The sequence below is a fragment of the Contarinia nasturtii genome, unplaced genomic scaffold, assembly GCF_009176525.2.
Source record: "Contarinia nasturtii isolate CC-2019 unplaced genomic scaffold, AAFC_CNas_1.1 Cnas_scaffold_695, whole genome shotgun sequence".
Lineage (NCBI taxonomy): Eukaryota > Metazoa > Arthropoda > Insecta > Diptera > Cecidomyiidae > Contarinia > Contarinia nasturtii.
In genome coordinates, this window is record NW_022198046.1 from 244,381 (window position 1) to 260,283 (window position 15,903).

At 31.5% G+C, this 15,903-nt stretch overlaps 2 protein-coding genes across 3 annotated transcripts; one reads left to right on the forward strand and one right to left on the reverse strand.

Annotated features, from left to right (window-relative positions):
* The first annotated feature begins 1,237 nt into the window (after window positions 1-1,237).
* LOC116340606 (rabankyrin-5) lies at window positions 1,238-15,897 on the forward strand. The gene is made up of 13 exons (XM_031767189.1): window positions 1,238-1,562; window positions 1,733-2,050; window positions 2,116-2,218; window positions 2,340-2,572; window positions 2,789-2,868; window positions 12,406-12,540; window positions 12,599-12,837; window positions 13,029-13,866; window positions 13,940-14,168; window positions 14,284-14,838; window positions 14,920-15,460; window positions 15,534-15,627; window positions 15,766-15,897. Exons 1-13 carry the CDS (start codon window positions 1,559-1,561, stop codon window positions 15,799-15,801), a joined length of 3,405 nt encoding a protein of 1,134 aa, XP_031623049.1. The 5' UTR covers window positions 1,238-1,558; the 3' UTR covers window positions 15,802-15,897.
* On the reverse strand, window positions 3,975-11,626 carry LOC116340607. 2 transcript variants are annotated; one of them, XM_031767192.1, is made up of 4 exons: window positions 11,529-11,626; window positions 10,767-10,898; window positions 4,801-5,024; window positions 3,975-4,714 (listed from the first exon to the last, which is right to left on the reverse strand). In XM_031767192.1, exons 2-4 carry the CDS (start codon window positions 10,813-10,815, stop codon window positions 4,505-4,507), a joined length of 483 nt encoding a protein of 160 aa, XP_031623052.1. In that variant the 5' UTR covers window positions 10,816-10,898; window positions 11,529-11,626; the 3' UTR covers window positions 3,975-4,504. The 2 variants fall into 2 exon arrangements, with proteins under 2 accessions (XP_031623052.1, XP_031623050.1); XM_031767190.1 differs by lacking the exon at window positions 11,529-11,626 and adding an exon at window positions 11,197-11,507.
* Window positions 15,898-15,903: the final 6 nt, after the last annotated feature.

The following is a 15,903-nucleotide window of genomic DNA, read 5'->3' on the forward strand; positions in this document are numbered from 1 at the left end:
TCGTTCAGTCTCTCGATGGTCAAGATCTCGTAAAGTCGGAACAAGTTATTTCAAATCAATTTCAATATAGCGAAGTTTATGTTTACGTGAAAGACAATATGTATGCAAATTCGAAGAGTCGAATAATTGCTCATCATCGCAATCAAACGTCATCATCGCAATCATATGTTGAATTTAGTTTCATGAAAATGATTTACAAAACATCATGGTTTAATTGGAATGCGGACCATTTGACTGAAGAGAATAAAAAATTCGACCGAATGTTCGTCTATGAATGTCATCAATGTTCAATTGAGAACATTTCTAAACAAGTTCTTTTTGTGTCTATTGAAGAAGTTAAATTACATTATGAACAGGTCCATAATATGAAATCGAGTGCATACATTTTAAGGCGTCTTTTTGCATGTGCAGAATGCAAAATTGTGAGTACATGCGATGGATTAATCCAAATAAAGTTTTGGCTTTAGTATGTCCAACTAATCGAGAACTTTGTGGCATATGTAATGTTCATATTACTAAATTGGATAATCTTATTATTCATTATGATAAGGAACATTCAGCCGGAGCTATTGAACGAATAAGTAATCGATTACTTGACAAATTTCAAATTGATCTGAATGGTTCTCATTTTTCACCATTTTGCTGCGTTACAATTGAGTGTAATTCAATTTCACAAACATTGAATCACCTAATTAACTGTCCGAAAATTGATCAAAATCTCAATGACTATAGTGTTAAAGAGTGGTTGAAATTATTTTTAGAAATGAATAGTCGTAAAATATAAGTCGTAAAATATAAGTTCATTGAAGATACCTATATTAGTGATTGGATCAAAAACATTTTAGAAAATGAGATTAAGAACTTGAGTGCAACAAAAAAAAAATGAATTGTTGAAGTAAAATCAAATTAGTTTACTTTATTTTTAAGCATTTTAATCAAATTTTTAATTTTAATCAGTAATTTTTTTCATCAGAATATATCAACAATGTTATTGTTTATTCAACATCAGTTTTTTTATCATTTGAAATTTTTATAATATTCAAAATACTATGAATGTTTCAGTAAAGATCACAATAAACTATTTTGTCACTATTTTTTTGTATTTAAATTTTTTAGACCGTCTGCATTTACGACGTTTTTTTTATTTTTGAAATTGATATTTCTTTCTTCTCAATGGTAGCAGCGCTATCTGCCGTACCCAATAGAATTTAAACTTAACTGACACATCATACTTTGACAATTACAAGAAGATTTAACAACATCAAGTGATAACTCACGCAAAAGAAATAGAAAAAAAAACAATACTTGGGCTGAGACGAAGAGTCAAAAACAAAACAGAAAAAAATTGGAATTTCTATTGTCATATAGATAGATATATATTGTTTTTGGAGACTATTGGTTAGTAATTTGATGTCAATATTTTCAAAAAAAGTGTGCAATCACTTCGTCGATTTTAACATTTTTGTGTATGATCGCCAACGGTATTGGAGTGTGAAATTGTTTGATTTGTATGATTTGTGTGTAGACAATTTAGTATCAATTCGAAGTGCGTTTTAAAATGGGTAAGTGTATGAAGTTTGATATTAACACTCGAAAGTAAATACTTTTTCGTAAGAAATGGGGCGTCACACTCTCAATTGAGTTGCATTATTAATTTAGCCAATTAATTTTTGTATTGTTTTTTAAACTGTCAATTTCATCCTTATTTAAATGAGAAATATACCATTTATAGCTGCAAGCGATAACTCGGAAAAACTTGAGAATCATCTAAAATTGTTAAAAGAAGAATATACAAAATTACAACGAAATTATGCCGAACTCGAACGAAAATATAACAAAGCAGCGGCTACAATTGGTGATAAAGATATGGGGCTTAGTAGTTTTGTATCTCGTTTGGCAATGACAGTGGCCACACTTTACGGACGAAAAACATATTCGGATATAACGATTCGTTTGGACGATAATAAAGTAATACCCGCACACAAATTCGTTTTGAACGCACGTTCTGAAGAATTCAGTGAAGAGGTGTTGGCTGATATTAATGAATTGGGTATGATTTGATTTATTTGCTTTTAAACTTTTCATTCAAATATTTTATTATGAAATTAAATACAGATTGGAGGGATCTTGAAAATGACGTTGGATACGAACTTTTACGTTGGATGTATACGGATGTTATAGACCTTCAAAATGATAGATTAGCTTTAGGCTTATTACGGTAGTTATTTTTATAAGCATAATTATTATTAGCACATATTTATTATTTTTATTATTAATAATGAATGACAGTCATTCGCATACACATTCTCACTCTGTTGCTGTTGTATTTCCCAATTTAGTGCCGCCTTTAAATTTGGATTAGCCCCGCTCTTAGGAATTTGTGAAAGAGCACTGATTTCATCTGTGGGCGTTCGATCATGCGTTCGATTCTATTGTGTTGCCGAAGAAGTTGGTGCATCGAGTCTACTTGAATATTGTTCCGGCCTGATTTCATTGCACTGGAATGAACTTATGTCACAGGATTTTGAGTCGATGTCCAGTCCATTGCTGTTGTCCATGTTAAAAGAGAAAAGTAGGTAGACATAATAAGGTCCTTCGTGGAACAATAATTAATCATCAACAATATACCCATAGCACAACTTATGGTTAGATACAATGAAATGTTAAATAGAAACAGTTAAATTAAAATTTGTGTCGATATTATCAAAACTTTTTTAAAACAGTTTATGAATTCAGTAAATTGAATGCATTCATGGGAAAAATTAATTTGCGTTCGTTCTTTTTTTAGGTGATAATCCATTGCATGTAGCAGTTCGACTTATGCGTGAAGACGTAGTTTTCTTGTGCTTAGTTGAAAATGATCATTCGGTAAGAAATTTAACATATTATATCTCATTAACTTTTTTTTTATGAAATATGACACCAGACCTGGATTTTTGGTGCTATGTTAGTACACATGTAGTATAAACGTATTGAATTAAATTATTATCGCAAAATGACGTAATCGCGGATAATGAAGCCATTTGGAAAATCAGTATAGTTGAATGACAAAAGCTTTAGGGTGTTTCATAATTTTTGGTAGATATTCTACACACCATAACGATATAAAAAAAATTATGGGTGTTCCAAATGTTTTCATAATTATGACATGTCCATAAGCTTATATTCCACCTTTGAACAGCAAAATTTGTATGAATTATATAAAACCAAGAAAATTAAAGGACAAACCGGTGGGTGCTGGTATCGAAGATTTTTTGGTGAAGATTCAACGATTACGACATCTATTAAAAGACATAAAGATTTTTGTTACTAAAGAACCATGGGGTCAATCACGAAATTCTAGTGCATCTAGTTTTTGATAAGATTTCACTGGAAAACTAGAAAATTCAAGTGCGTGAAGTTGGCTCTAAGTAGTTTTTCATATGTATGGCCTTTGGTGTGAAGTTGGCTTCGTTTGTGACATCATTCTTCGCACTAGATTTACTAGTTTTTCTAGTATTCACTAGCGTGATTCGCCCCATGTAAAGAACACACTGACTCTGATTTTGTGTGTCCATTTGTATTGAAAATTCTGCACTCAGTTGTCAACCGTAGCTGCTTGTGCAAAATGTATAACACATTCGCATAAACAGAATCGAAGTCAGTGTGTTTCTTGGTTAGTATTAGTTTGTAATACAGCTATATATTGTAGTTCGCTAGAGCTGTGTCATCGTAGTTGCTTGTGCAAAATTTACAACACACACGCATACACAGAATCGGAGTCTCAGTACTAATACCTTTGCAATACAGCTATATAGTTCGCTAGAGCTGTGTCAACACAGCAGTAGTAACGAAAATCTTCATTGTTTTTAATAGGTTGAAATTTCAACAAATATTTCCATACAAATAGTGCTTCAGCAGCGCCCACCGGAACAAACCATTTTATCTCTGGTGATAAGTGTCGGGATATGAAAAAAGACTAAAACAACAAAATATAAGGCTACAAATTTGTCAAAATTTCTCTTTACTTGTATTCAATGTATTCATAAACAATGTTTGCTAACATATTCATTTTACAAAAAGTATCTTAGCCAACACTTAATTTACTCAAAATAGTATCACAATATTTTTCATTTCACGTTTTTTTTTCTCTAAAGGATAAAATGAAAAAAATAATTTAAACATATTGAATTTGTCTAAAAGTAATATTATTTGCTTATGTTTAATGAATCTATTTCCGCTATATAGCGCTTTGATATATTCGCATTTTTACATTCAAACATAAGACTGGGTGTGCTATTTGTATTTTATAGTGTTTAAATGTAAATGCTTGTCAAAAGTTATTAAACACGTTTTTGGTTTAGAGTTTCATTAGAAGCGTTTTATGTGATGCATATTTTAATTTTGAACGCCGTATGATTGTCGAATATTTGCAAACCTATAAGTAAATTGAGCTCATTTTGCAACAATGTAATAGAAAAAGAAAACTAAGCTCGGTTGGAATGGAAATAGTTTTAGTTGGCCATCAGTCGATGCTTCGTAAATATTTCATGGCGTTGAATACAAAAATCACGGCCATGGCATCTGTGTGATAGCTGGGGCTATCTTTTGGCGCTGTATTGCACATTGAACCTCTACAATAGCAATAAACGGTATCACTAGTTTGATTCATACATCCTTCAGCGTATGGTTCTTCAATTGTGATTTCATTTTGCCATGTTCCCTGTTTGAAAACCTGAAAGTGACAATTTAATGCACAAAGAAGTGTATAAAGATTAATTAGAATGATACAATTCAATTTTTCTTAAAATTCTTACTCACCTGATCGGTTTTCTTTTGATCTGCACAGTTGCGGTTGACTGTTTCTACGTTAGTTCCATTTTCTAATTGTAAGCGGAAGATTTTTTTCATGCACATTGTTGAATACGGACAATCCACAGTGAATTCATCACTCTCGCTAAATTTTGCGCATAATTGTTCTGTTCGGTTTTCCCGAGGGCTCGATGTCACTGTACACCGATAGCACTTTATTGCCTCTGTGACATCTAGTTAATTGAAAACATAAGAAAAATATTCATTAGAAAACATAAAACAAACAATTGTGTTCAGCAGAGTATTTAATTTGCAGAAAATTGTAATTCAATTTGGAAAATTTTTGATTCAAAATTTAATTAAAAAAAATTACGGTCAGAAAACATTGCACCGTGGCACTTAACCATTATTAGCATACAAACAATTGGTGTGTAGTACACAATGTGTATATGTCGGCCATAAATTGAAACCCAATCTATTCATTCGAATAAATAACCCAAGAATTATATTCTTAATTGAACGATTATTATTAACTTAGTTCAATCTATGAATATTTTCCTCTGGAGCTTCGAAATAGTATATAATAGCGGCAATTGTTTAACGTTTCCATGTATGGAAATGTAATTCATAATTGCATATTCACGTTTACCACGTTATTATTGTTTTGCACAATTGTTTCAATAATGGTTCGTATTGAGTGCGTTTTTGGAATGTTGATTCTTGCCATTCTTTAAAACCAACAATTAATTAAACTGCTTAGTTTGTAAAGTTCTTCGTTTCGAATCAATGATTTATTGCCACAAATAAATAAGCGTTTGCCATAAATTTCACCATCTTCAATTAATTACTCACTTTGAAGTAAAATAAAATCAATTGTTTCAGGAAATAAATTGCCAATAGGAAAACCTTTAAATAATGCATTCAACTGTATTTCTTTAATAGAAAAAAATCGTCGCTAGATGCGTACAAATCAATTCAAATTGTACAATATACATATACATATGTTTGTAATGAAATAGTAAGGAAATACAATATTTGAATATTACACCGTCATACATAAATCCAATATGGGAGTTTTCAGCGTTTACACTTGACCTATATTTGTTTACTGAAGAGCACCAATAATGCTTTTTATCATTAACAAGTCGTAAATAGATCCAGTTTGAATCGGTATCAATTGAATGATTAAATTAGGTGTGTATTGTTGTCATAAAACTCAATGTTTGATAAGTTCTTTGAGAATAACAGGGTGGATATTGATTTGTCATATCCATTTAATGGATTAATTCACGCGTTTGCACCAAATAAAAGAAATTTCATTTAGCAACTCCAATTTCACTATTAAAATGTTATCTGTTACATGTGTATTATTTGCGTGTAAACAGAGTTCATCGAAACATTTTATGATACATCCGTGGAGGTGCAGCCAATTTATTATGTTTATTTTGATGCTAAAAAGACAACTGTAAATGTAAAAACAAAAACGGTATGAATATTAACGGTCATCGCTATGAATATAACTTTTGTATATTCACAGTTGACTCGTCTTACGTACGGTGAACTACACATTTTTATCGATGTATTGCGTGTATTCATTGCCATAACATATGGACGTTGACGTAGATGAAAATGTTAAGGTTTTGCTGATTCATTTAGTACGAAAGCTACGAAAATGATTTTATAATTGCAAATTGAGGAGAAAAAAAAACAGTTTTCTCTTGGAAAGTGCTCAAAGTAATAGATTTTGTTTTTAAACAAAAAAAGAGTACTATGTATGTGAACAGTTTTCACTTAGCAATGGGATCATTAAACTTGAACAAGCTATTTTTACTTAGCTGATGACTTCATGCATATGCAACGATTTCAAAGAAATGACTTCTGTTCTGGAACAAAATTTGTAATTTTCACACTAACATTTGCAAAGCAAAGCAATTGGAAGCGCTTTAATGGAAAATTCATTTAGTTTATTATTTGGATATTTGCCAAAACAACAATTCTTGTTCAATAGGAAAATATTTATTTGCGGTAAACAAAGGTATATATTTATGTTCTTTATATACACACTTTATTGTGGCGGTCGTCGAATCTCATCTACTATAATTTATCTTCATTTATACAATACATACTCAGTAAAAATAGATGATAAGTCAAAGTGACTTGAGTTTTAATCAGTTACTTGTGAACAGCATTTGTATGTTCTTCAATAATAACATCAGTCATTTTCTTCTTTACAAATCTTTCTCTGTACTGACGAGAGTGCAATAAAATCACGAAACCTTATAATGAGCCTATGTGGAGTCCAAAACAATATAGTTGTTACAGTAAAAAAGAAACCATTGTATCAGTTATTTTTCGTATCTCATTTCCAGTCCATTGGGCCTGAATACTTATATTCGTATAGGATTGAATTAAAACTGTAATTTTGTAGTAAATTTTATTGCTTTGCGATGTTTGAGTTCATGTTAATTTTATTTCTTTCCAAATGTATAAAGTTCTTCCGCAACTTTTTGAAGGAAATCAACTTTTGAATATCTTATACAACTCCTGTTTCACTTTCTTTAAGAGCAGGCATTTTTTGATTGGACTTCCTCATTATATCCTTGAATTTTGATTATTCGAATAGCATGAAGCGGCAATTATAATCATTCCAAGTCAAGTCGTGATTTTGATGACGAAGAACCGGAAATTTACTATCCGCTCTGCAAATTCCAAATCAAATAACAAACACTCAGTTAAAGCTGTATACAATTCTGTATGGCGAACAAATACACTTCATAGCGCATACGCATAAACTAAATGAGGGCAAAAAGCGGTCAGATTGTTGTTTATTTACTTTCATTTTAACAGAAATGAGAAACTATACGCCTATATTTTGTGTAAATTAATCAACAACACTCTTCAAATTTATCATAAAACTCATAGCAAACACATTTTGGCAACATCATTAATAGTTTTTTGAACTTGTTCCGATTTTTTTTGCTTTCTTTAAAACTGTGCAAATTATATTTTTCTTTGACTTACGAGTACAATACGTTTTTTTCTTTTCATTACTTCGTAATTTCAGCGATTTCTTTGATTTGTACTTGTTTTTAAAGAACCATGTCAATTTTTCATATAGCGAGTGAGCCAGCAGTTTTTGACTGAGAGTTTGTTTAACCCTACATTTGTCATAACTGAGCAGAGTACGTTTAACTCTCAAACGGCACATTTGCATCGCATGCATGATCGTAAATAAGAATTAAATAAATTGAAATGGAAATATTAAAAACGATGATAATACAAAAAAAAAGTATTAATCATTCAAAATAATTGGAATAATAAAAATAAAATAAAATAATTTTTATATTTATATCATTTGATTTTTCGGGTGAATCCTTCCATCGTGAATTAAACGTACGTTGTTTTGTTATGATAGCCGCAGGGTTTGACAAATTTGCAAGCAATGACAGCTGGCTCACTTTTTGGCATTGTTCTTTGGATGATCTTAAATTTGGATCAAACATTTAATTTATAAAATACATCTTCTTTGATATACACTAGATTCTTCGTCCATACACAATGATTTCTTCATTAAAAACGATCAATTGTTTCTTTTCGTAAAAACAAATACAAATAAATCGCTTACTATTGAGATTTTGCGTATTGACGCGCGGCGCCATAAATTACTCATACTGTTATACTATTATATATAAGAAAAGAAGATACATGGGAACTAGTTCGTATCTAAATCTCAAAAGATATATTTTAGAGGTCGATTCACTTATTATAGCATTTGCACATACGCATTTCCATTTATTTTATTATAGCATTATATTATTCATGCAATAAACGTCATTTCATTTCACTTTTGTGAGGTGCAGTGCGAGTATTTCGTCACGTTCTACGTTATTTATTTATTGCATCGTCGATACGATTATATATTGTTACAATTGTTTATATAGCATTCAAACAAAAATATAAGCACGTGTTGGCAGCAAAGAATTTCAGTCCCTTCAATCGGCGTATTATCACTTATCAGTATAAAATTGATAATTTTTAGTTTTGTCGAGTTTTGTGCAACAAGTCATATTGTGATTATCTTTGTTGTGTGTAGCGTTCACTTTATATGAAACGATCTTGTTTTATATTTCATACCCGCTTTTATCTTGCCCGAAGTGCAGTCAATTGTAAAATGTCGCCGAAATTAATATTTTTTGATAATATAATGTCAAAACAGTAATATCAAGTTGATTTCATTTTGAAACTTTGGAATAAACAGTAAACATTTAAATTAAATAAAAAACAAACAAGATTATTTTTGTCGGCTATTACGTACAGATACGTATAAATAATTTTTATATCGAGTATTTTTTTTAAATTCTACTGTCGCCATATAATCCACTTCATCAAATCTGATTTAATAAACATTTCGAACAAACAAAAAATTGGCAAATTTTATGCGAATTATGGCATATCGTCGAAATACATTCGATAAAAGGTTGACTGTTTATCACCTCCTCAACTACACTCTTATTTGATTTCAAAGCCATATAGTTTGACCGCTTCAACTAGGTTAATTCGATACTTTCGAAATTCATTTTATAAGTTCATCATTTCATCATGGAGCACAAAAAGTACACATTAATTGCGTAATTTAAACTAATTTTTACGATAATATGAATGAATAACATGATAATATCTGCATGCACTGATTCAGATTCTGTTGGTTTTATAAGAAAAAAGTCTTAGTCACTAATATTATTCATTAAAAATGTTGCGCGGAGATAACATGCGATGAGTAATTCATGATACATATAGGAGAAACTTTCCATATGTATAAATGATGAGCAAGACGCTCAACTGAGACTAATGCACTTTTTCTTATCAGAATTCGACATCTGAACTCGAAACTCAAACAAGACCCAACGAAAATAAAGTTGGGATAGAAATGTTAACTGGATTATTTAATGCATTTAAAACATTCAATCAGAACTGATAGCGACTTGTTTTTAACGTGATTGAAACTAGAATGTTGTTTTCTCTGTTTGTATATAAATAGCTTTTTTGGGAAGAGCTCTGATTAAATTTAAAAAAAACCTCTCATATCAAAGCGACAGCAATAAATTTGTCAATATTACAGAAATTTGATTTTGATGGTTGTTGTTTTTTTATTTCGTAGTATTTTTTCATGTTTGCGTGAATTGAGTCGCACAATAAGTAAACAGTGAAGACGTGAATGATCTCTTGCACTCGAAATTCATTTAGATTAGCCATTTTATGTGTGAACTTTGAATCTTTTGTTTTCTCCCCACTTGTTGTGTCCAATTCACAACAGTTTATTTGCCACTCTTATCGCAAATAGCATATGAATGATTTTATAATTTTTCGATGCGTTGTGAAAACGAAGACTTTCATTTCTGATTTCAACTCATTAGCAAACAAACCATCACGTGCATAAATTTGATAACTCTCAATTTCAACATGCCAAATATGCTATACATTTTTTTTTTCAGAAAGTATCACTGATCAAAGCAAAAAATTATCGAAACCTCGAAATTAAGTTCAAATAAAAGATTATTATTATCTTCAGAACTTGATGAAAAACCCAATGGTAGGTTTGTAATGTCAATTTGTAATAAAATCACAAATATCATACTAGTAATATTATGATATATTTCCTGCATCTAATTTGTGAGCTATAATGACATTTAAATGTCTAGCATCTTCATTCCAAAGTTTACAACTCAAAGTACTAGTTATTTATAATTAAAAACGACACCACTGAACATTTTGATCTTCAAACTTTGAAGCATAGGGCCGAAGAAATAGTGAAAATTTATCGAATACAAAGTATAATTTCGATTGGCTGAATGAAAAATTCAGCGTTCTCTAACATGTTTTTTGTTACTCTCACAACAAACATGCGAAGCTTGAACTTAAATGAATAAAGATACAAAAAAAAGAGAAGAGAAAAAAATGTTGCAACATTTACTAACCTAGAATTGTCATTAAAACAACGGTAGTGAATAAAATAACTCGATACATAATTACAATCTAGTGTAACGGTTGGGTGATTACAATTGTGAACGCAGAAAATATGGATACTATTACGAGTGATGACACTAACACTGCAAACCGTTAAAATATATTATGCGCAAAGTTTTACTGTTTTGTTACTAAAGTTGTTGAATATCAATTTTCCATTGAATGGGTATTTTAGTTTTTCAATTTTGATAACGTTTTCTTTAACAAAAATGAGCGTTTGACTGGGATTTTTTTTTTATTCAGTCGGAATTGGGTTCAATGTCGAATGGCATCAAACATGAAGCAAAATTAAATTTTTTACATATAATTTATAAATATACATAAACTGTATTACAAAATTTGCACAGCACTATATATATTTATAAATTTGCTAATGCACACACGCTATTCTATTCTTTCGATGAATTCATGTCAACCGCATTTCTTTGGCTTGAAATGTTCAATCGATTGATGTGTCACTCAAAGTGTAAATCTACTTCTTTACAGAATTGCTTCAAGGTTTTTTTTCGAGTATTCACTTTTTATCTAATTTAATTAGTGGGTCTTATATCATTGAAGGATTTTTGTTGTGCAAATTTTCGATAGTATTAATTGATGTGAGCAAAGCAATTTCCACCAATCATTTCACTTTGCAAATCATTTGAAGATAATTTAAATTTAAAATTCTTAATTCATATATATAGTCGAAATTCCAATATTTTTAATTGTCGTACTAAAAAAGGCTATCAAATGTTCAAATTTAGAGTGAAATATTTTATCCGATAAAATGTATTTCTATAAATTTTGTTATATTTCACAGCGTTTTTTAAGCGGTTTGCTTTGCACGATGGTTTCAAGTGTACTGAAATTTTGTTAGTGGAAACCGTAGCATCAAATATTATGTATATATTTGACTATACAAACGAAGCGATAACTCATACTCAAAAAAAAGAAACGCAAACAAGTGAAGACTGAGTTGCAAGTGTGTGAATATAAGTTGTGCGTGGCAAGCAGCTGACATATATACATACATATCTGGTGTATAGTATGTGAAGAAATGCGAATATAAATCATCAAAAATACTCGGATTTGTGTTGGTTTTATACGGTTGACACCGTCTGAGCGTCGTCGGCATGACACTATCACTCAAATAGCTCCAATACAGACTATGCACTATACATACAGTATAGAGCCAAGAAGAGCTGAAATTCCGCTAGATATATGTACTGTATAAAAGATTTGAATCACTTAGGGTAGAATATCGAGGTGGCAAACGTACACAATCAATATTTTTCGTATTATGGATTCTTTTATTCTTACCATTAGATAATATTATCTCAGTAAATATTTGGAACATATTCAAACACCAAGCTAAAAATAATTTTTGCATCTACTTCACCTTATTTTTTGCGATTTTCATTTAACCCTTTAATGATTTAAAACAAAACTAATTTCTTTTAGTCGATATTAATCAATGCATTCGTTCAAATTGTTTAAACACTAAGACATTTTTTTGATTTCTTTTAAAAATTCAAAGATAAAATGTTGATAGGTATTTGTTTTCAATTTCACAATGATAAATAAATTTGTTCTTCCCATGTTTTTAAATAGTTATCTGAAGTGGTCAACGGTCTATCGCAACAAGGCCAATTGCCACTTGGTATTGCTTTGATGAATCGAAGCACTGCAATCGCCAATACTCTCGTTCAAAATGGAAAAGCCGATCTGAATGCATATAACGGCGACGTAAGTTTGAATTTAAAAACATGCATTTGTGAGATATCTTATTATTATTGTGTCTTAGGGTTGTACCTTGCTAATCGATGCAATAAAACGTGGTGATGGATTCGCTGCACAATTTTTGCTGGAGAAAGATTGCGATGTTAATCTTGTATCAAATGTTTCTAACGATACCGCTTTACACTTAGTGAGCACATATTCAGAGAAATCATGTGATGCAGAAACTTTTAGTGATATGATTATGGTAGCAGAAACTTTAATTCAAAAAGATGCCGATCCGAATGTGCAAAACCGGCAAGGATAGTAAGTAAACATGCTTCAGAATATGTTCTTGTTATATCTTCAAACAATATTTTTCTTACATTTTATTCTAAGCATTCAGTTATACAATTACATCCTGCCCTAAGACCAATTATGTCTTAAAATCAATATAAATTTATAGTATAAAAATTAAAAATGTATTATTTTTTATTATAATTAAAATAATATTATAGTACCCCATTACACTTGGCAATTATTTCGGGAAATACAAAAGTGGTTGAGCTGCTCCTTCAAACTCCTAATTTAGACACAAATATTCGGACACACGATGATAAATGCGCGTTACAGTTGGCATTAATGCCGCCATACACTACGGGTCCACCGTATGATTTGGCTACAAAGCTGATTGAAAAAGGCGCACAGACAAATCAAATTAATGGTGAAAGTGGTGATAGCATATTGCAATTATTGATAAAATCAAAACTTGAAGATTCGGCAATATTCCTATCGCAACATGCAAATGTGAATTTCGTAAATCGTCAAAATTTAACGGCTTTTCATATGGCATGCCAAAAAAATTTACCAACACTTGTGAAAGCATTGCTTGAGAATGGTGCCTTGCCAAATCTACAGTCGAGCATTGAGGAAATGAAAACTGGATTACATTATGCTGTAGAAAATGAATGCATTGACGTTATTAAAATGTTGGTGGATTTTAAAAAGAATTCCAGTGAAAATCAAGAAAGTCCCGACTTCAATTTGAAAACAGTAGATGGTGATTCTTCATTAAGTATTGCATTAAACATGGGCGCCAAGGAATTGGTACCGCTTTTAATTCAAGGCGGTGCTGATGTGAACGCTCGCAATGGACAAGATTTAACACTTTTGCATCAGGCAATTTTGAAAGAGGATACTGAAACAGCAGTTTTCTTATTAAAACAAGGTGCAGACTATAATGCTTTGACTGGAGATCAAGAATCACCTCTGCAATTAGCGATACACTGCCGTCTACCAACTGTTGTGGATGAACTTTGTACCTTGGGAGTTTCATTCAGTTCGCCAAACAGTAAGGTACTAAAATTTAATCATTCATTTTTAAAATTTGAAAAAAAAATGATTTTTTAATTTATTTATATTTCTTAAGGGAGATCCGCCGATTTGGACGGCTCTTGAATCAGAACAAGATGAAATCGCCTCAGTTTTAGTACGACACGGCGTTGACACAGATTGTTGGAGCCCAAATGGACCGGACGGATGTTTACAGACTCTTTTACATCGGGCAATTGATGAAAATCGCGAAACAGCGGCGATATTCTTAATTCGAAGTCGTTGCGATCTAGATTCACCTAGACAACCTGGCCCAAACGGAGAAGGTAATTATAATTATGGGATGGGTGGATAAGAGAGAGCCTCGCTGTAACCTATCAAATATTTAACAGCTGGCCTCTTATTTGTGAGAAAATTTTAAAATTTATTATCTTTTCCAAGGTGGTGATGAGGCTAAAGAGAAAGCAACACCATTACACTTGTGTTGTCAATGGGGTTTGGTCCGTGTCCTGCAACATTTAATCGATCATGGCGCAAATGTGAATAGTGTCGATTCTCAAAACAAAACTCCTTTACATATCGCCATCGAGAATCAACACGAAGAAATGATTAAGATTTTGTTATGTCATCCAAATATTGATTTGAAAATACGTGATAAATCTGGTAATACTGTTTTTGCGTGTGCTCTTACTTTTCGAAATCATAAGGCAGCACAAAGCATACTTGAACGATTACAAAATGCAGCGGAACAAAATGATAACCGCGGAAGAAACTTTTTACATATTGCTATTATGAAAGATGACTTGGAGAGTGTTTTATTTCTTTTATCGATTCAAGTGGATGTAAACTCTAGAGTTCACGACGTAAATCAAACACCCCCATTACATTTGGCTGCATCATCAAAAAATGAAATGCTCATAAGGAATTTAATATTAGCTGGGGCTCGTATCAATGACAAAGATAGCGCTTCAAAAACGGCACTTCATATTGCAAGTGGTTAGTTTATAATTTATTTTGATTAAAACAATTGGTTTTCATTTAAATTTTCTGATTGTTCGTTTTTACGTTTTTGTTAAGAGCGTGGAAATTTACCAGCCGTATCCGCTTTGCTTCAAAATGGTGCAGACTATGATGCTGTAGATGGAGATGGCAACAATGCGTTACACATTAGCGTACGTGAAAGTAATTTCTCTGTTGTTCGAGAACTATTAACAGAATCACGTATCAACGCGGAGGCGATCAATTTAAAAGGACGAAATCCATTGCATGAACTCTGTCGCAGTGGAAAAGACAATGTAGCAGCGGCTATTCTCGAACTTTTTCTCGAGTGTATGCCAAAATATCCAATAAATACTCCCGAATTACAGCAAGGTAATACACCATTGTTATTGGCATTTATGCGAGGTCAGGCTCCACTCTGTAAAGTTCTTGTGAAAAATGGTGCTTGTCTTGGAGCTGAAAATAAGGAAGGCGTTACAATTTTCAACTATAAATTGGCTACCAATCAATTGTTACATAAACTGTTAGATCAATTGCCACAAGAATCACCATGGGCTACATCGGAATTATGCCAAGAATGCGGAACAAAATTCACAATTACAATGAGGAAACATCACTGGTAAAACAAAATATTGCATTAAACTTAAGTAATAATTTTTTTGCTAAAAGAACAACTTTTTATTTTAACATAGTCGACACTGTGGCCGCATCTTGTGTAGTAAATGTTCGAACAATGACATTCCAATTTTGAAATTCTCTATTAATAAACCAGTTCGAGTTTGTAGTGTAAGTTTTTGGCATTCTATTATAATGAACATTAATTGATGAGATTACCAAATAAGTTCACTTTCTTTGGAATTACATTATATCCATTAAGTAATCCGTTGATTAATTTCCATTCTTTTCTATGTGATTCATTTCCAGGTATGCTTTGAAGTTCTGCAGATGGGAAGTGATTGAAGTATGGCAAATCTGAACAAGAGGGATCATCGGTTGAGTTCTCAACATTCCCCCGATACGATCAAACTAGTTTAAGAACAGTAATATATACTGTATAAAATC